The sequence below is a fragment of the Cervus canadensis genome, chromosome 23, assembly GCF_019320065.1.
Source record: "Cervus canadensis isolate Bull #8, Minnesota chromosome 23, ASM1932006v1, whole genome shotgun sequence".
Taxonomy (NCBI): Eukaryota; Metazoa; Chordata; class Mammalia; order Artiodactyla; family Cervidae; genus Cervus; species Cervus canadensis.
This window is the reverse complement of record NC_057408.1, coordinates 1626241-1647089: the sequence shown is the minus strand read 5'-3', so window position 1 is coordinate 1647089 and position 20849 is coordinate 1626241. Positions and strand designations below refer to the sequence as shown.

Below are 20849 nucleotides of genomic sequence, written 5' to 3'. Positions count from 1 at the left end.
GTGCTCTCTTCACAGACGGAGCTTATAATGGATGCTGCCCATAAACAAAAGAGCTTACAATTCAAGAAAACCATGGATGTAAGTCTTACTATATTGCTTTTTAAAAAAATGGTGGCATTTTATGAAATCCTGTGCTGTGTATCAACATTTTCCTGAAAATAATATTTGTGCAGTCTTTTAGAGAAAACAGCCTTTAGTGGTTTGACTTTCTTTCCTTTTAACGCCTTGGAAAGATTGAGGATGAAATTAGAAGAAATACAATGATGTTATCTTTCCAGCAACCTGGGAAAATATAGCAAATCAACTTAAATATTTCAGACCAGGGCATGTATACTATGTGATACCTTTCATCTTGTTGGATTTGAACTTCTTCCCTGTAAGACTGTTTTGAATCTTGATTTCTTACCTATTTTATTGAGTTTTAAGATATCTGCAAACTGTAAAAGCCTTCTTTGCTTTAAGTAATTTATTTTAAAAATGCTTATCAAGATAGAACTGAGACAAGTTTTTGGGATCTCACACTAGCTTTTCATGAATCCCCTACTGTTGAATTGTGTTACTGGAACATCTGTGACTCCATCTTTGTACAGAAGTATCATCATATATCCTGTGACTGTGACATCATACCTGGTTAGCTGGTCAAAAAAGAAAATGCCACTAATGTTGATGGCATATGCAGTCTATTCTGCATTTTTTCTTTTGTCGGGGAAGTGTGAAATTTCCTTGGTTCTGTCTTGCCACAGCAAAGATTTGACACGGAAGACCAGTGTTACAGCTTGGTTACAGCTCAGTTTTATTCGGCAAGCAAAGGAAAGTACACTCTCAAGGCATGAAGGCAGGCCAACCCCAAAGGAGAGGCCTCAATCTGTCTTGGCTTCTTCCTTTTGTATGTTTGTCTCCTCCCCATCTTGAGCCTGCCCTATGCAAATTGGGCTAGCCAAGAAGGGGGCGTATTTGTTTCACCTGAAGTTCTCACTCCAGTCTGCAGATATTCTTTTGTTCCATTTTTGCGGGCTTTTCTCTTTTTTTTTGTCTTTTAGCCACTACCATTTTGGACTCCTTTTTCCTATTCTAACTACCTAACACTTTGATGCAGAGCACCTGAAAAGTGACTGATAGAGAATGATGTCAGTATAATGTAGAAAATGGTGTTGGTTGATATATGATTACTCCCAGAATTTTTATGTTTTGAGCAATCTGGGGAAAACTCTCTCACAAAGAGAAAGTCTTATTGAAATATAAATTTCCTACTTCCTCTGTCTACATTTAGAACTGTAACATTGTTAAAATTTTTGCTTCAACTGTCAAAAATTTAGACAACACAAGAAGAGAAAGGAAGAGTATTGTATTTGCCCATTTTTTGCTTAGTGGTTTTCTTTTTCCTTCTTCTGATGTTTCAAGGTTTCTTGTTATAATTTTGTTTTGCTTAGAGAACTTCTTCAGACATTTTTTAAGGTAGGTCTGCCAGTGATAACTACTCTTGTTACCGAAAACACCAAGTCCATGTGTCTGACACACAGTGAGGGCAAACAATACTAAAATGTTGGAGTTTGGAACAAAGGTTTATTGTAGGGCCATGCAAGGAGATGGATGGCTCATGCCTTAACCCCAAACTCCCTGAAAGCTTTTAGCAAAGTCCTTTTATAGGAAAGGTGAGGGAGGGGTATGGTTAGTTGTAGCAAACTTCTGGGTGTCAGATCCTTTGTTCTTGAAGTCAGGTCATGGTCAGGTAGCAATGTGCCTGTAAATTTCTGCCAAACAAATGTTATTCTCTGTCCTGACAAGAAAGGGCAGGGTCCCAAGGCACAACTTTCACCCACCAAGGTCCGGGTCCTGGCTAAGAGGAGGCAGATCTCAGTTGACAGCTCCCTCGGGGCCAGGTTCCCACACCTTGCCCAGCTGTCATCACTGAGGGAGCTAGGTGCCCAAACCAACTGGCCCTCAGGCTCCTCGGGCTGCCCAAGGAGGCGGGACAGGTCCCACAGACTGTGACCCACACAAACTTCTGCTGATATTAAGTCGCAGAAACAAGGATGGGGGAGAGGTTCAACACTGCTTCAAGGCGTGGACCAAGGCTAGTGGGTGGCCTTGGTGAGGGCTTTTGAGCCCTGCATGACACAGTCCCCAGCCTGTTTCCTTGGTCCCCCATCACCCACTGGCCCAAGACCAGGGAGCAGGCTGGAGGGCCCAGGGGAGCAGGCAAGCATCTACCTCTTACTTCACTCTCCACCTGATGACCACTGCCCTGCTGACCGCTGGCTGAATCAAGTCCCTAATGGTCTCTCATTGACAGTTGGTTGCTTGTGGGAAGAGCCCACTGTGGTGCTGACCAATGGCTGAACAGGGTCCATTGCCTGGTAACAGTACAGAGTAATGATCCACAGTAATGTCTGTGTGCTAAGTAAGGGCTGCCCTCGCTACGCTCTGTTACACTCTTAGTTTTCCTTTAGTGATTTCCCTTTCATTCTTGAAGGATATTTTCACTGGATATAGGATTGTGTGTTGACAGTTTTCTTTTAGTACTTGAAAAATGTTGCATCACTTCCTTGTGACATCCATAGTTTCTAATAAGAAAACTGCTATAATTCAAACTAATTTTCTTGTATGGATAAGGTGTCATTTCTGTTTTAAGATATTTTCTTTTTTTTTTAGTTCTCAGAAGTTCACCTCTGTGTCTTATCATGGATTTCTTTGGCTTTACCTTGTTTTCAGTTTGGTCATTTTCTGGAATCTGTAGTTTTATATCCTTTGCCAAATTTGGAAAGTTTTCAGCCTTTATTTCTTCAGGTACTTTTTCAGCCCACGCTCCTCTCTTAGGATTCCAAGGACATGAATGTTAGATCTTTTGTTATGGTGTCAAAGGTTCATGAGGCTCTGATCATTTTTTTAAGCCTATTTGCTCTTTTTTTCAGATTAGATAATTTCTATTGTATTGTCTTCCAGTTCACCAGTTCTTTTTTCTGTCTCTTCCATTCCTAAGTCTATCCTTTCAATTAGTAAATTTTTCAGTTCTAAAGTTTCCATTTTGTTCTTATTTATTCCTTCTGTTTCTTTGCTGGGATTTTCTTTTTCTTTGCTAAGACTGTTTTTTGTTTTTTTTTTCCATTTTCCCACTGTGTTTGCAAATGTTTATTGATTTTTATCATTTTTATGATGCCTGCCTTAAAATCTTTGTCAGATAATTGTAACATCTCTGTCATCTTGATATCGAAATTTCTTGATGGTCTTTTTTCATGCAGTTTGAGATCCTCCTGGTTCTTGGTATGATGAGTGATATTCAACTGATATTGGACATTTTATATATTCTGTTGCAAGACTCTAAATCTTATTTAAATCTTCTGTTTTAGCTGCCTTACTCTGATACCACTCTAGCAGTGAGGTAAAGGGCCACCACATTGGTGCTATGAGGGGGTAAAATCCAGGTTCCTTCCCACCACCCCCCAGCCTCCACTGACACCACAGGGTCAGTGTCACTACTGGGGAGTGGTTAAAGTTCTTGCTCTCCACCACACCACCTCTGACGCCACTGCGGCAGGGAGGGGGTGCACCTCATCACTGCCAGGTGGGGATGGCGAAAGTCCAGGCTCCTCAGCGTCTCTGCTGGCTCTGTGTGTGCTGCTTGGTTATCTCCAGGTAGGAACGAAAGTCCAAGTCTGATATTTGTCCTCCTCTGATACCATCTCAGCAGGGGAGTTGGGAACCTCATCATAGCCTGGTGAGTGTGGAAGTCCCCACTTGGCCTTGGCTGGATGTGTGGTGGGTGGAAGAGGGTACAGTTCTTCACGTGGTGTTTGGCTGCTGTAGAACCTGGAGGATCCTTCCTGTCCTGCTGTGCTGTCCCTTTTCTGGCCTTTTGGCTGGAGAGAGCAGGTTTCCCTTGGGACTATTTTTTTGTTTATGCCCATCAGCATTTCTTGGTTGTCCGCTGCTTTGGCACCCATTCTGTGATAAATGAGGCCAAAAGAAAACTCAGGGCACTTGCTTCTAGGTTACTGTCTGAGACCAGGGACATTAGTCAATCTGTCTTCTCTCTGCCTTTTAGCGTCTTGTGTTTGTTTTATGTGGAATGCTCAGAGGTTTCAGTTATACTTGTGTGGAGGAATAGGGAAGAGTACATCTGCTCTATCTTCCCTGGAGCCCATATACAGTCTTAAAAAGACATTTTATGATATGCTTTTATTTATTTATTTTTTATTTTTTTTTAGGTTATTAGTACACTGACTCAAGTTTAATTTTTGCCAACCAATTTCTTTCAGAGAAATTCTGCAAGTTAACAGAAGGATTAACATAATGTACACAACCCAAAGGAAAAACAACAAAAACTTTAAAACAACAAAAGATATACCGACCCTGTGTGACCCAGGGCAATAGGAGGCAATGCCCAAACTGCTGAAGAGATCCCCAACCCCAAACAGATAAAGGAGAGGTTCAAATCCAATGATCCCTCGGGAGGGATGTGGGAATAAGACAGTTCAGCCAAACCACTTATTCTGCTGGCTGCATCTGACAGTCATTCCACATTCTCCACATTTCCTTTGGCATATGCTGTCCCCCTCACCAAGCCAAGACATAGCAAGGTGAGGTCTACTGATATGCCCTATGATATGCTTTTAGAGTCATAAATGTGATCATACCCCATCCATTTTATGCAAAGAATATAAGACTATAAAATCATCCAAATTGAGAAAAACAAAATGCACTACTATGTTCAGTACTTATATGAAAACTGTAAATGACTTAATGATCAAAAAATGGAGAAAGATTAAATTGTACAACCTTTAAAGATATGATTATGAGGATTATGTAGCAACAGAGAAAAAGTCCCTAATATGTCATGTTAAAAAATAATACAGAAAAGAGAAAGATTGATCACTGACAGCCTTAAAGTTTAAGACTTCTTTAGAGCAAAAGAAAAAATATCATATGGTGAGAGATGACATGGGAGAAAAATATTAGTACCACATGGGGCTTCCCAGGTGGCGCTGGTGGTAAAGAACCCTCCTGCCAATGCAGGAGACGTAAGAGATGTGGCTTTGATCCCTGGGCTGGGAAGACCCCCTGGAGGAGGGCATGGCGATCCACTCCAGTATTCTTGCTTAGAGAATCCCATGGACAGAGAAGCCTGGCAGTCTACAGTCCATAATATCGCAAAGAGTTGGACATGACTGAAGTGACTTGGCACGCATATAATTTACAGCCAGTTGGAGAAGGAAATGGCAACCCACTCCAGTATTCTTGCCTGGAGAATCCCATGGAAGGAGGAGCCGGGTGGGCTACAGTCCACGGGGTCGCAAAGAGTTGGACATGACTGAGCGACTTAACTTAGTGTTACTAGTATAGCCTGAGCTTTTAAAAATCAATTAAAATTATAATGCTAAAAAAAAAAAAGGTAAAAGACGGAGTAGAAAGCATATACCACCTTATCAATGCGATAACATGCAAATTTAAAAGGGATAAGCTTCTAGTATTATAAAAGGTTAAAAACATTGTCTTATTTTAGTGTTGGTGAGAGTAGGAGGCCATCGTACCCTCACATATGTGTTTATAGGAGTATAGATAAGGGCAACCATTTTGGCGGGAAGTATGTATATATTCTTTTATCAAACAATTATGCTTCTAGGAATTTGGTCTGTAAATTCACACTACCCACAGTAAAAATTGGAGCGTTTTTATGTAATAAAAATAGAAAATAGGATAAATGTCCACCAGTAGACAGTAGGTTAAGAAAATTATGGCATATATATATTATATATATACATGTGTGTGTGTTAACCCCAACTGAATTGCAGGGGAAGCTGAGAAATGTAGGAAAGCATGTGATATTTGACAGGCACAAACCAGCTCTGCAAAGGTGTCTTCATTCTTAGTCATCCGTTTTTGGGGGGTTTGTCATTTTTTATTTATTAGCCAACTGATTCACAGCTTTGCTTTGTTTGAACAAGTTAAGTCTTTGCTTTAAGAGTTGAAACACAATTATTTGATTCAGTAAGTGTACTTTGTGGACTGATTACACACTGCTGATAGTAATGGTAGCACAGGAGAGACCACGCCTACTTTTAAACTAGTGAAAACAGAATTCTTTAAATCAAGAAGGTGCATGACCACCTTGAGCTACAGAAATTATGAGATTGGTGCCCTCCCCGCTGCCCATATGCTGTGATGGGGCACATGAGAATACTGAAGCATTGTTAGTTACAGTTATCAGGACCAAGTCATTGCATCTCAGTTCTGAGTGTAATGAGTAAATGTTGGAATACACATCCTCTAATCACATCAGCATTTGATTTTGCCTAGTTCATATTCAGTCTTTTGTGTCAGTAAATTTTTAAAGTTCATGGACTTTGTTTTTGCCAAAGAGGAGTTGTTAGTTCCTAGATCAGGTTGCCACTACATACATAATTTGGAAAGGGGATGGAGAAACCTTCCGAAGATAAAAAAGAGCATCTGCTCTGAGCACACACAGTCTGGAGGTGATCACAGCCCTAGTCAGTGTGCCCTCTTATTTGCTGGGTCGGGGGGTGGTTAGGGTGGCTGCTCCTCAGAGTCACAGTCGGCTGATCTGTTTTGATCCTCTTTTGTCTCATACCTGCAAAGGCAAAGAAGAACTATGAGCAGAAGTGCCGAGACAAAGATGAAGCAGAGCAGGCTGTCCACCGCAGTGCCAACATGGCAAACCCGAAGCAACAAGAAAAGGTACCTGGGAGAGCCAATAGCCTGAAAAACCCAAGATTCACATATGTCAAGCTAGAGCTAATTAATAATCCTAACAACTAAAAAAATGGACTTGCACTCTAAGCTTCTGGCAGTACCCTCCTTCAGGCTATTAGAATCCTCTGAGTCAGAAAAACCCATGTCCTATTTTGAGGGTTAGGGAAGAGCTAGAGAAACCTGGTCATGGGGGAGGGGTTCTGATGTTTTCATCTTTCTTCAAAACTCAGCTCATGTGTTCCTTATAGTGAGGCTGCCTCCTGCTTGGGTATTTTATAAATTGAATTTTATAAAATCTGGATAAAGATTGTTAGCAATCAGAAGGTAGGGATATGTTTTAGGAAGATTAGAGGGCAAGTTAAATGATTAACATACAAGAGAAACATAGGTATGACTTAGAACTTGTCTCTTTACAGACATTGTTTTTAAACCTGTTTTGCCTTTAGAAGCCTGGCCCAGCATTCCTGACTTCTTCTTTTTTCTGGTCCTCACAGCTTTTTGTGAAATTAGCAACTTCAAAGACTGCAGTAGAAGATTCGGGTGAGGGGTGTGCTCCCACAGATGGGGAAGGATGGTGGTGGGGCTAAATATGTCTGAGAAAGGTAGTTTTATATACCTTATGATAGTGAATATATGCTTGTACCATAGGATTAGCAAGGTATTCGAAGGGAAGAAGGGAGGGACAGAGGGAAGGAAGGGAGGTTGAGAAGGGGGGTACATTAGAACCTTGGAAAGTGGGACAAGCAAAAGAGGCAGCAGTTTCTGGCCCCTGCCTGCTTAGCTCACGGTGCCTGACAGGTGACTGAATGGCATGGGAGCGTGGAGGGGTCGGGTCATGTGATAGCTGCTTTGAAATCAGGTACTCACTCTTACTTATCGGGTACGATCATCTTAAAACCCCATTTCATCCCTGATACGTCTTCTCTGCTGTGAAAGAAACAGCCAAGTTGTGAGGTCTTGTCATCACTGAAATCTAAGGATCCAAACCAAGAGTTTGCAAAGGCTTCTAATTCCCAGAGTTTCCTGCGAGAGACCCACCTCTCACGACCGTGGTCCCTTAAGTCTCTAAATCCAAAACTGAAGTAACTTGCTAGTTCACTTTTCTGGCTGCCTCACTTAATTTTCCTCAAAATGAAAAGAGGTAGAGCGAAACTCTGGTGAGGTGTGTTTTTTTTTGTTTTTTTTTTTTTAATTTTTGTCAGACTTTAGTTCTCTTTCTTTGGAACATTTCTGGCTGAATGTTTGGTTTCTCTTTAAAAAGAAAGTGATGCCCGCCTTTGCTTATTTTTCACAAAGCTGTGATGAGGGTGAGATGTAACTTGGCCTTCCAGCCTTCAGCGTCCCCAGGAGCCCTGTGAGCTCTCGGGAGGGGCCTGGGGGCTGGGCCTGCGAGCCCCGCCCCGCCCAGTTTCCAGACCCAGGCCCCTCCCCTCCGTTGCAGACAAGGCGTACATGCAGCACGTCAACACGCTGGACAGGGTCCGGAGCGAGTGGCAGAGCGAGCACATCAAAGCCTGCGAGGTACCCGGAAGCGCAGGGGCGGGTCTTCCGCCCTCTACTTTTGTAGAATTGCTTGAAGGCAAGTTAGGAATCTGGGCTTTAAGTAGAGGATGGAAGGAACTGGAATGTTTTCCCGCAAACCTTATCTTTCTTACTAATGGTTCTCAAAAGGAGGTCCTGGAACCTGTACCAACATCCTTGTTAGATGAAGATCTTATTATTAGACCAATTCCAGGCCCCTGGAATCAGAAGCTCTGGGCCCACAATAAGTGGGTTTTCTCAAGTCGAGGCGAATGGGGGCCATTCCCTAGTTTGTGGTGCATGGGATTCTCTTGTTGCAGAACACAAGCGATGGAGGGTGTGGGCTTCAGTAGTGGTGGCTTGTGGGCTCCAGAGCGCAAGCTCAGTAGTTGTGGCACACAGGCTTAGCTGCCCTGCGTCCTGTGGGATCCTCCCAGATCAGGGACTGACTTAGCATTGCAAATTCTGCATTGCAATGAGTCCTGCGTTGCAAAGCGGACCCCCAACCACTGGACCATCAGTGAAACCTGAGGGCAAAACTTTGCATCGGGTGCTCTGGCAAGCTGCCCACATGCAGATGTCGATTAGGCAGTTGGAAATGTGAGCCACAATTCAGGTTAGAACACTGACGGCTGGGTTCACCATCACCTCTTATGTACAGAACTGTATCCAGTCCTATTTGTGTTAGTATGTTATTAAAATCCATTTGCCAGAGTTAAGAGTGTCTGGGCTTCCTCAGCGGTGGGTGGGGAGTACACTAGATGAGACTATAAGCTTACAGATGATTCAAGGTTGAAATTGTTTCTTACATCATAGCCAGGCTAGACCCTTTCTCTTCACGTCTGTACGTGTTTCTACAGGTGTTTGAGACTCAAGAGTGTGAACGAATAAACTTCTTTCGAAATGCACTGTGGTTACATGTGAATCAGCTCTCACAACAATGTGTCACAAGCGATGAGGTGAGTCAGAGGCATCCACAGAGGATGCTCTGCATATTAGAATCATAGAGTGGGAGGAGTCAGAGACATTTGTTAGTTCGTCCCCCGTCATTAGAGGCCCAGGTAGGTACAGTGACTGCATCCATGGTGAGTATGAACCCAGATAAACACCTGACTTGGCTGACTCCTGCCTCACTTTACCATCATCAGTCTCTCACTAAGAAATTCAGAATTAGGGCAGGAGGAGCAAAGAAAGGAGACCCAAATGCAGTTTAATTTATGGAAAACAGAGATGTCACAACATGAATGGGAGTCCCAGGGACTGCTCCAGTCTGGAACGGAGTTACTCCAGGACACTAAGTATCAGGAACTAGCAGGCTGAGCCACACCCAGGCTAATGGTCACTCCAGGGCTCAGGGTTTAATGTCAGCAGTGTTAAGGGCCATTAGTGACCCAGGTTTAACTCATGCACAGCAACTGTCCTGGGTTCCCAGCTCTCAGAGGGACCAGAATCAAATTTTCACAACCTTCTTTCCTGAGAAATAGCCACTCTCACTTAGATGGGACATTCACTTTTGAAAAATAGTTAAATACCCAGAAAACAGGTAGGATTGACTGAAGAACTTTTCTCCAGTTGTCTTTGCATTTGTGTGTAGGATTAGTCATGGAACTTGGTATCTATTCTCTTCATCCCATCCATTTTTTAAAAGTCTTTCTGCCAAGGTTGCTGTGCTGCTACAAAGATATTTTTTGTCACCTTTAAAAAAATATAATAGCAGATATACATCAGAAAAATCCCTCTGTGTGAGTCCAGGACGTGGGAGTGTTTCTTTTTTTTCTTTTCAAGACAAAATGTGGAACATAGCCATTCATCAAACCTCCCATTTTAATACTCCATGCCACCATTTTTATGGATGTACCTCTACCTTGATTTATCTTCTTTTCTGTTAGATGTATGAAGAAGTCCGTAAGAGTTTAGAGATGTGCAGCATCGAGAAGGACATTGAGTACTTTGTGAATCAACGCAGAACTGGACAGACTCCACCAGGTGAATGGGGTGGTAGGCTGGGGGATGTTATTTAAGCAATTCTGTCAGTCTTTTGTGTCACATGTCATTGAGAATGGAAGTCATCAGCTTCTTAATGTTTTATATCTTGATGATTCCCTAGCACCCATCATGTACGAGAATTTCTACTGCCCCCAGAAGAATGCAGCTCCTCCAGGAAAGGCTACAGGGTCTAACTCAGCAAGGTAATATCCAGCTTTCTTTCACATGAAGATAAGTGCTTTTAGGGACTTCCCTGGTGGTCCAGCTGGTTAAGAGTCCACACTTCCACTGCAGGGAGTTCAGATTTGATCTTTGGTTGAGGAACTAAGATGCCACATGCTGCAGTGAAGCCAAAAAAAGAAAAGTACTTTTAATGAGCATTTTTATTTTTAGTGTTCCACTTCTAATACGGACATGTTAGAATCAGAATGTGTCTACCATTGCATTTGCTTAGAGAGGTTTCTGGATTTTTGGAAATAGCGTTTTTAGGACAAATGTTAAATGGATTGTACTAGTCATAATTCAAGGAGGATTGTGTCATGCTTGAGTGTGATTATTATTACTCATGCATGAATGCTATACTTTTCTATTAATAATATTTGTTGATTTTTACTTATTTATTTATTATTTATTTGGTTGTACTGGGTCTTACTTGCGGCACACAGGATCTTTAGTTGCAGCACCTAGTTCCCTGACCAGGGATTGAACCTAAACTCCCTGCATTGGGAACTCGGAATCTTAGCCATTGGACTGCCTGGGGAGTCCCAATCCTAGACCTTTCTTGTAGAAAGCAAGAGTTGGCAAACTCTGGCTCCCTGTGAGTCAAATCCAACCCCCTGTTTTGGTAGGGCCTACAAGTTAAGAATAGTTTTCATGTTTTTAAATGGTTGAGAAAAATTGAAAGGAAACTATTTTGTGCTATGTGAAAATTACATGAAACATGAACTTCAGTGTTCATATGTAGAGTTTTGCTGCACTCATCTGTTTCCTTTCTGTCTATGGCTGCTTTTATGTTGGAGATGAGTAGCATTGAGATAGAAATGTCACATGGACAGCAAAGCCTAAATCATTTACTATCTGGCCCTTTACAGAAAAAATTTGCTGCCCCTGATAGAAAGGATTCTGAGGGAAGAGAAACTTCTGTTTTACCTACAGTCACCCTGAACTCTAAGCTGTTGAATTTTCAATCCAATTTTTAAAAAGATAGGGGAGTGTTTGAGTGGGGAGAAAGCCAAGTGCAGGACTTACCTGGTGGTTCAGTGGTTAAGAATCCACCTCCCAATCCAAGGGACAGGGGTTTTAGCCCTGATTGGGGAACTAAGATCCCACATGCCATGGGGCAACTAAATCTGCGTGCCACAACTAGAGAAGCCTGTGTGCCACAACAAAGATCCAGTGCACCCAAACACATAAATAAATAATAAATATTTATGAGAAAGAATGCTAAGTGCTGCTCAAAGCAGTTACTATGAATTGTTTCCTTTAACCCTCAAGGCGAGGTAGGAGCTGTTTGACTTCCCATTTTGCACGTGAAAACTGTCCAAGGTGATCAGGAACTCTGGCCCACACAATAGATTTCTGGACTGCGGAGCAGAGCTCTGGGCATCCTGCTCCCTAGCATAGGGTAGTATTTGCAGCCTAGATCCAGGAGGTCAGCGCTGCAGAGCTTTTGTTTCATCTGAAGTCTTCTTAACCTTCCAGAACAGAAACCCGATCTGACTAACATGCAGTATGTTTGTAGAGTGAAGTAGAAAATTAGAAAAACAGCAAGAACTTATCTGAAAGATTTCGGTTTCCATTTCTTACAGGAGAGGACCTCTCCCAAATCCTAAAAGCTTACCAGGTATGCCACCAAGAAGAATCATTTGAAATCTTAGGTCAGGTTTTATTTAAGGTTGAGTAGCTAGAATTTTGAAATAAAAGAAATAAAAGGAGAGAAGGGAATAAATAGAATCAAATTTCCAAGAGAATGAACATATTAGAAACTATAATACTCTTTGTCAGAGTGGAATTTGGTAATTTGTGGTCTGTTTTATAGCTTATCCAGGAGAATTCAGCTACTCAAGTACCAAAAGAAACTTGTAAGGGATTTTTATTAAGAGACCAGTTCAACTTAGGCCATGAAAATGGCAAAACTGAAATATAGTTTCCTTTGGATGGCACTGAAATATAATTTATAGAAGATGTCTAGAAACTTATAACCTAATATATTTTGTGCACTGCCCACAATTGGATCTTTCACGAATCACTCTGGTCTCCTTTTCTCTCTGAACTCCTATAATACCTCTGGGAGAACCAAATATTTAGTGCTTTTTGTTAGTCTGTATTCCCTGGGTAATTATAAGATCCTTGAAGGCAGAAATTTTGTTTTCTTCTGAATCAGTCACAAAATGTAACACGGTACTGGGCACATAGTCAGTTCTGAGCAAACACCTATTATTTAAATAAAAGATATACCTATCTATGTTCAAGGGAAGAGGGAGGAGACATCTTAGGCTGCATTTAGCATCTTAGCAAAAATTTAGTGGCTGAAATTACATCTTGGAACTCTGTAAGGATGTAAGTTAATTTATTTCTCATAACCTTTTAATTACCACTTGATAATAGGGGACTTATTTTTGTCCATTTCTGAAGATGATTTTACTGTGGGGAATGATAGCTGGGCAAGGATGAACAAGGGCAAAGAAATTATAATAGAAATTTCCAGTATGTTTTCTGGCTTGTAGTTATGACTATTATTTATAGGTTTTGTTGCCAAATATGTTTTCTTCTTACAAAATAGCAGCCACCAGACTCTGAGTGGAATGGTTTGATTTGAAAAGGGCTAAGATCTTATCATGAAGAAATGTTAACTTGGTGTTGCTCTGTGTTCTGCCCTTTGCAGATGATCCTGATTACTGTTTACTTGATAATAACTACAGTTTGATCTATCAGTAACATCAGTGGTAAGAACCTTTCATTGTCACAGAATCAAGTTGCATTTAGAGTAGTGACTGTAGTTTTGAAGTCTTTGACGCTTCCTTACAATATGACTGCAAACAAACAATGCCTTGCATCAGGTCTTGCACGGGTGGGCATGGTGCACTTGCAGAATGGCCAGTCTGGTTCCCACAGCTGAGAGGGGACCAAGACCATTCCATACTTACTTTGAATGAGGACATTTCCCCTTTATTCTTGAACTCTTTATTTGCTCTTGTTAATCTCTTTTGTGGCTATTGCACACCTATACTTAAGGCCCTGCTACAAACAAATATGGGCTTCCCAGGTGACTCAGTGGTAAAGAATCCACCTGCCAATACAGGAGACACAGGTTCAATGCCTGGGTGGGGAAGAAATCCCATGGGCAAGAGCATCATCGAGCACCAGATGATTAGTGCTCTGACCTCGTTAGTAAAGCACAAAGGCTCCTGGAGCAGAACTGCTAGGCCCACAGTGGCTGCAAAGGTGATTCTTCCTGAATGGCATGAGGTGCTGGCACTGGGACTCAACATGCCCCAAGTCAGTATCAACTGGAAGGAATATCTCTGAAGCCAAAACAACATTACCAAATGAAACTCCTCATGAACTGTAATTCTTCTAACCCAAATGGGCATATACATGTATATATGAGCAAAGAAAACCTCTGAAAAGATATCTTCCTAAACATGACCCTCTGCTGACTGAAGTATCTTCAAGTACAAATCCCTTCAGACCCCAGAAAGTCTGTTCCTTTTTGTAGTAAGACGAATCTTGACAAGGTTGCCCAAACCACTTTTCATAAACCAGTGAATATTCAAAGGAAAGCTAAATTTGAAGCCTGTACAAAAGCCTCTCTGTAACGTGCCATACTATACAAACTTCTACTTTTGTCAGTCCTTAATGTCTACCTCTCTGAATATTTATAATTTTCTGTTTCACAAGGGTAATTATTTTATATACACTGATGGCAGCATACAATAAAATACTTAGTATAAAAAAATAAAATAAAGGTAGAGTAGGAACATGGGAAATCAATGACTTGGCATTCTAAGGTGGAACCTGCTCTCTAGAATACCAGGCAGTAATGACTATATGGCAGGGCATTGGCAACGCCACAGATTTCTTTTTTATTTTTTACCTTCCTTTCTTCCCTCCCTCTCTTCCTTTCTCTCTCATTCCTCCTTCACCCTCTCTCCTCTCTTTTCTTTTTCTCCCTCCCCTGTCTTTATTTTCCTTCCTTCCTTTTTTGCTTTCTTTTTCTTTTCTGCTTTCTTTCTTTCCCTCACCTTTTGGATAAAGCACATTCTAGCTGCTTAATAAGAGCTTTTGACCCAACAACTCTAGTTCCTCAGAGCCCAAGAATTTGCTGTTTGAATGCAAGATGGCCATACCAACACGTTTACTCAAGTTAGGTCACTTTACTGGGCCTCACTAGTGTCTGTGTCAGCTCAAGGAATAGGAACCCAAATATGTAATTGACTGAAGGGAAGGATTGGGGGCAGGAGGAGAATGGGACAACAGAGGATGAGATGGCTGGATGGCATCACCGACTCGATGGACATGAGTTTGAGTAAACTCCGGGAGTTGGTGATGGACAGGGAGGCCTGGCGTGCTGCGATTCATGGGGTCGCAAAGAGTCAGACACGACTGAGCGACTGAACTGAACTGAACTGAAGAGAATTTTAAAGAGAGAGTCTACCTTTATTAATAACTTAGTTAAATGACTTATCACAACATTTAAAATAGCTTGAATGAAACTTTGGAAATGACATTTAAATAGGAAGATTTAAGGATTTGCATTTGTTCTGCAATTGTTGATTTTAGCTCCTATTCCTTTTTAATCCTAACATGTTTAGGTAAAAACAGATTATAACCTTTGAATTAAAAAATATATATATCAAAAATATATAATTTTATGGGGACTTCCCTGGTGATCCGATGGTTAAGACTCACTGCAGGGGAGCATGGGCTTGATCCCTGGTCAGTGAACCAAGATCCTGCATGCTGCTTGGCCAAAAAAATTCCATTTTTCATCACTTAAATACTCATCTCTCACTATTTATTCTCCTTGACCAAGCACATTGTTCTCCTTGAATAAAATCACAATGTAGGAGCAGGGTGCTGATGTGAATAGTTGATGCAAATGAAATGTCTTTGTTATTTCTTTCAGAAAACAAAGCTTTTTCTGGCTGGCGTTTCTAAGGCATGGAAGGAAGCACTTAACAGCAGAATCTGTAGAAATTATGTCAATCATGAAGACTTTGAAGTGAACCCTTGCTATGATTTTTTTAATATTTTTAAGTTTATGGCAGTCATTTAGTTCAACTTAGTCTAGTAGAGTTCTGCAGTTTTTAAAAGTTTGTAAAATGCCCAAGACTGAAGAATTATCCTTTCCTAATCAAGTTACTAAAAGTGTGTGTTTTCTGCTTGATTCAGGAAAGTCTTTGGATTTAAAACTTTGACTTGGGGTTTGGGGCAGGGAAGGGTGAAGAGGAGTCTGAGTCAGCAACCCGCTCAAGAAGCTCCTTTGCCTTTGAGGGCAGCGTGGCTATGGAATTTCCATGGTGACATGTACTCAGTGGTGCAAGATTCAGAATCACCTTCCTTTTTGGCTGCAAGATTTAAAGGCCATCTGACAGCACTTTCTCATTTTGCAGATGAGGAAATGGGGCCCAGAAGTGTGAACTCAATCTCCCTACAGTTAGGGACAGACACAGAAGTAGAGGGCAAGCTCATCCCACATCATCGTCCTTCTAACACTTCCTGAGGCTGTGATGCTCATGTTGAAATTTAAGACACCAAATGTTTTTGCTGGCATCTTTTCAACTGAAGAGATTACCAGGGTTTAAATGTCAGGTTTATTTTTATATGGCTCACTGTGTGTACTGAACTACAGAGCACCATATTTAATCTAAGAAGCCATTCATTGTAAAACATCCCATTATTTATATGTCACTAAGAAAGTCAGTGGAGGAGTTGATGCTTGTGACAATGGCCAAGCCCATTGGAATTTGGAATTTGAGTTTCTAAAGTGTAGGGGACAATACACCCTAGAATCAAATGGTATTTTGACTCTATCCCCGAAGAGAATTTTAGACTTACAAAGCCGGTACTCAATCTTGAGTCTTCGCAGAGAAGCTTTTCCTTATTAGATCCTGGATTTTTTTTTTTTTTGATACTGGAATTTTTTAAAGTGTCAATCTTACCCTCTCACAAGTATCTGAGTCTTTTTTGGTCACCCACAAACAGCCCAGAGATTGTGTACCTTGGTCTAATATTCACACTGAGTAAACAGTGCATTTTAGTTAATGACAAGTTAAAACGGCACTGGCATGGTTGTAACATTCTGGTACCACAGAGAGCAAACACTTTCCTTTTCTGCTGTGTACATAGCTTTCCCAGAAGTATAGACAAAGTGATTGAAGGAAGGGTAATTATTTCCCCTTTTCACGTAAGGTGCTGCTGGAAGAGGCAGCTTCTTGTCGTGGCCGGACGCTTGCATCAGCTGGATATCCTTTTGAGAAACTGAAGTTTGCAAAGGGCCATTGACTTCCCCAAACTGAACAGGCTCAAGACATTTTCCTTTGAACTCAGAACATTCTATTTTTAAGTATTTTATTTATTATTAGCAGTTCCTCAGGGATGTCAATTTTCTCTCTATTGGTCAATGTAACTGATGTAAAATGTTTTAAGAATTGAAAATATTTTTATTTTATTGCTCTGCCAGTTTGATATGAAGTGAAATAAAGATTTTGGTGATTTGGTCTTTATTTTGCATATTATAATGTTCATTGTACCTCTCTTCCAAGCTCTATTTCACTCCTTATCACATTTGCTACGGTTAGATCATGGAAGGACAAACTTCTAGTCGGGGAAGCCAGGCAGAGACTGGCACCATGCCACTTCCTACTAACCCTTCAGGAGCCAGATGTAGGATCGCTTCCTTGGGGAGGTAGCTTCCCTGCCTCTGGGCTTGGCGGACTTCCACTGATGTCTCCTTCCCCACTTTCACATTTTCCTTGTTATTACAGAATTCCCTCTTAAAATTAATTGTTCAAAGTCTGTCTTCCCTCCTAGACTATAATATCCATGACAGCAGGGTCCCTCATCATTTTTCTTGCTATATCCCCAGCACCTGACACATGGTGGTAAATATGTAAGAATTAGTGGCCTAGAAAAAGATAACATAGCTAGAGAAATGATCAGGTGACAGAGGAGTGTCAAGGAAGCCAGTTGAATAAGTTCACATGATAAGTTAGTAAGTATGGGCTATTCTGCAGACTGTCGGCACCTTAATTTGGGTTCTACCAGAAGCAGACCCTGGGGTAAGGATTTGAGTGCAGGTACTTTTCAGTGGGTGATCCCAGAAAGAAGTGGGGATAGAAGTGGGGAAGTAAGACAGGAAAGAAAAGGAAACCCTGTGAGCCATGAGCTTCAGCTGCCAGGCCTCTGCATCTCAGAGAGAGCTCACCTGAGGGGAGAGGGCTGGGGTAGTCATTCACTAACTCCCACCCGTCACAGGTAGAGCGCTGCTTCTGGGAGGCATCGTTGCCTGGCATTTCTGGCCTGCCGTGAACACTGGCAGAGTGGCTTCTAGCTGCCGAAGAGTCCTCGTGTGCCTCCTGGCAGTTGGAAGTTGGGCTGGTGTGTGAGGGAGTGATAGATCCTGAAGGCTTGGTTCCAGAGCACCGGCAGTGCCGACCCCTGCACGGCTCAGGTCCACCTGTGTCCCGCATGAACTTCACTGCCTCCTGTCACCACTTCCTCAAGCCTCGGCTTCCAAAAGACACACACACAGACACACACACACACCAGGAAGTTTAGTACAATGAGCTCTAGTACCTGCTGCTACAGATGGTCCTGAGTCCATAATTGACATTGATCATCATCTTCCTCTTCCACACTGTTGTGAATTCTGTTCCCCCAAATTCATATGTTCAAGTCCAAACCCTCAGTACCTCTGTGAACATTTTGGAGATAGGGCCTTTAAGGAGGTGATTAAGTTAAAGTAAGGCCCTTGGAGTGGGGCCCTGATCCAGTCCTTACAGGAAGAAGAAGAGACACCAGGGGTGAGTTTGCACAAAGGGATGGCTGTGTGAAGAGGCAGCAAGAGGGCAGCTGTCCGTGAGCTAAAAAGAGAGAGCCTCAGAGGAAACCAGTTCTGCTGGCAACTTCATTCTGGACTTCCAGCCTACAGAGCTGTGGAAAAATTAATTTCTATTGTTGAAGCCACTCAGTCTCTGGTATTTTGCTATGGCAGCACCATCATGAAGGCACACATAGTCTAGGGTTCCCTTCACAGTTGTCTGGTCTTCTGCTAGTCTATGTTGCTTGACTGGTGGAGTAACCTAGACCCTCAACCCTAAGGGGTCTTAGCCCCTGGTTAACACTCTTGTCAGACTCTGTTGGATGAAGCTGGAAGTTTATGTTTATCACCAGGCTTGGCAACATCAAGAGGCAACTCAGTGAAACACCCAAATTTTAGATACATTCCTCCTTGCCCACCTTTCCTCGTGGTAATCACCTTCTCCTGCTGAGTTACTCCTTTCTCTGCTTCCTGGTCTACTGGCATGAGGCCCCCAGATGACCAGGTATCAGTGGTAGTTTTAGTGGAACTCTTTTATGTCTCTTGACAGCTGTATCCCCTGCCAACCGCCTAGAGCCAGGTGCTCTAATCTAGCAGAGCCTAATGTTGAAGGGATAGGAACACAAATTCCCCAAGTGGGCCAGTGTAAGCTACGGTGACAGAGGTCAAGCCTACCTTTTGGTTCCCAGGCCTGTGTTTTCCACCTATTGGAGTCAGAACATGCGGTACCACACTGTGACCATATATGCACCATATAAGACCATGTCTCACAGTAGAAATAAGAGCAAAAATAAGCAAATGGACTTAATCACATTTAGGAGCTTCTCACAGCCCAGGAAACCATAAACAAGATGAAAAGACAACCTATAGACTGGTAGAAAATATTTGCAAATGATGCAACTGACAAGGGCTCAACTCTCAAAATATACAAACAGATCCTACAATTCAATAGCAACAACAACAAAAATAAAACAACCCAATCAAAAAATGGGTGGAGGACCAAAATAAATATTTCTCCAAAGAAGACATATAGGTGGCCAATAGGCACATGAAATGATGCTCATCATCACTAATAATTAGAGAAATGCAAATCAAAACAATGAAGTACCACATCACACCAGTTAGAATGGCCATCATTAAAAGGTCTATTAATAATGCTGTAGAGGGTGTGGAGAAAAGGGAGCCTTCCTATACTCTTGGTGGGAATATAAGCTGGTGCAGTCACTATGGAAAATAGTATGGTGGTGGTTTAGTTATTAAGTCGTGTCCAACTCTCGCGACCATGGACTGTAGCCAGTCAGGCTCCTCTGTCCATGGGATTCTCCAGACAAGAATACTGGAGTGGGTTGCCATGCCCTTCTCTACTAAACGGGGTTTAATGGCATCGACCTCACTGGGCCGTGAAGGGGCTCAAGAGAGACAAAGACACCTAAAGTTCTTGACACAAGGCTTGGTACCCAGGAAGTCTTCCACACACAGTAAATTCACTGTGAGCAAAGATCAGGAACACTCCTGGGGGCCTGCAGGGTTCCCTGAGGGAAAGGAGCAGGATGCCCACCTCCCCAGTCTGACAGAGGGCCAGAAAACACTGGTGCACAAGCTCTCCTTGAGGAAAATAGTATGAAGGTTCCTCAAAAGACTAAAAATATAGTTGCCATATGATCAAGTAATCCCACTCCTGGGCATATACTGAGACAAAACTATAATTGAAAAAATACATGTGCTCTTCTGTTCATAGCAGCACTATTTACAATAGCCAGGACATGGAAATAACCTGAATGTCCATTGACAGATGAATGGATAAAGAAGACGTGATATATACACAAAAATTGGAATATTGCTCAGCCATTAAAGAGAATGTGATAATGCCATTTGCAGCAATGTGGTTGGATTTATTTATTTTTTTATTTTAGTTGGAGGCTGATTACTTTACAATACTGTGGTGGTCTTTGCCATACATTCACGTCAACGTGGTTGGATTTAGAGATTACCATATTAAGCAAAGTAAGCCACAAAGAGAAAAACAAATGCCATGTGATATCACTTATATAAGTGGAATCTAAAATACAACATAAATTAACGTATCTACAAAATAAAAACAGATTCACAGATATAGAGAACAGAACTATGGTTGCCAAAGGGGAGGGAAGGAATAGGATTTGGGGATTAGCAGATATAAACTATTATACATAGAATGGATAAATAGCAAGGTCTTTTTTTTTTTTTTTTGGGTGTGATTCAGGTTTTATTGCTTGTTACATCATTCCATACAATTTTACGTAAACAGACTTTGAGAAAATATACTGGGAGGATTAACCAGATGATGGCAACCTTGATGAGGATGTTCAAGAGTTTTATGTAAGGTAGGAAGACGAACCGCTGCCACCATCGTCCCCCGGAATTTGTACATTTCATATAAAAAGAGTAAAAATAGTTCATTGGCATTTAACTAGCATCATTCTTTGTAATCTATGAACCACGACACACCTGAATAATTTCAGAATCTTCTGCATAAAACAAAGCATTTTTTCCTACTAGCAGATGTAGCAATTTCAGTTTCTTCAAAAAACAAGCAAATTGGCACAACAGA

The 20849-nt window shown here is 41.7% G+C and overlaps 1 protein-coding gene across 1 annotated transcript in view; it reads left to right on the top strand.

Annotated features, from left to right (window-relative positions):
• The window catches only part of PSTPIP2 (proline-serine-threonine phosphatase interacting protein 2), an 80518-nt gene extending 67358 nt beyond the window's left edge, over positions 1 to 13160 (top strand). The window contains exons 6-14 of the mRNA XM_043444116.1: positions 16 to 78; positions 6595 to 6693; positions 7203 to 7248; positions 8150 to 8229; positions 9090 to 9188; positions 10119 to 10215; positions 10337 to 10418; positions 12024 to 12058; positions 13100 to 13160. Of these exons, the coding sequence (XP_043300051.1) occupies positions 16 to 78; positions 6595 to 6693; positions 7203 to 7248; positions 8150 to 8229; positions 9090 to 9188; positions 10119 to 10215; positions 10337 to 10418; positions 12024 to 12058; positions 13100 to 13152 (654 nt within the window). The 3' untranslated portion in view covers positions 13153 to 13160. The remainder of the gene's footprint in view (positions 1 to 15; positions 79 to 6594; positions 6694 to 7202; positions 7249 to 8149; positions 8230 to 9089; positions 9189 to 10118; positions 10216 to 10336; positions 10419 to 12023; positions 12059 to 13099) is intronic.
• The last annotated feature ends 7689 nt before the right edge of the window (positions 13161 to 20849 follow it).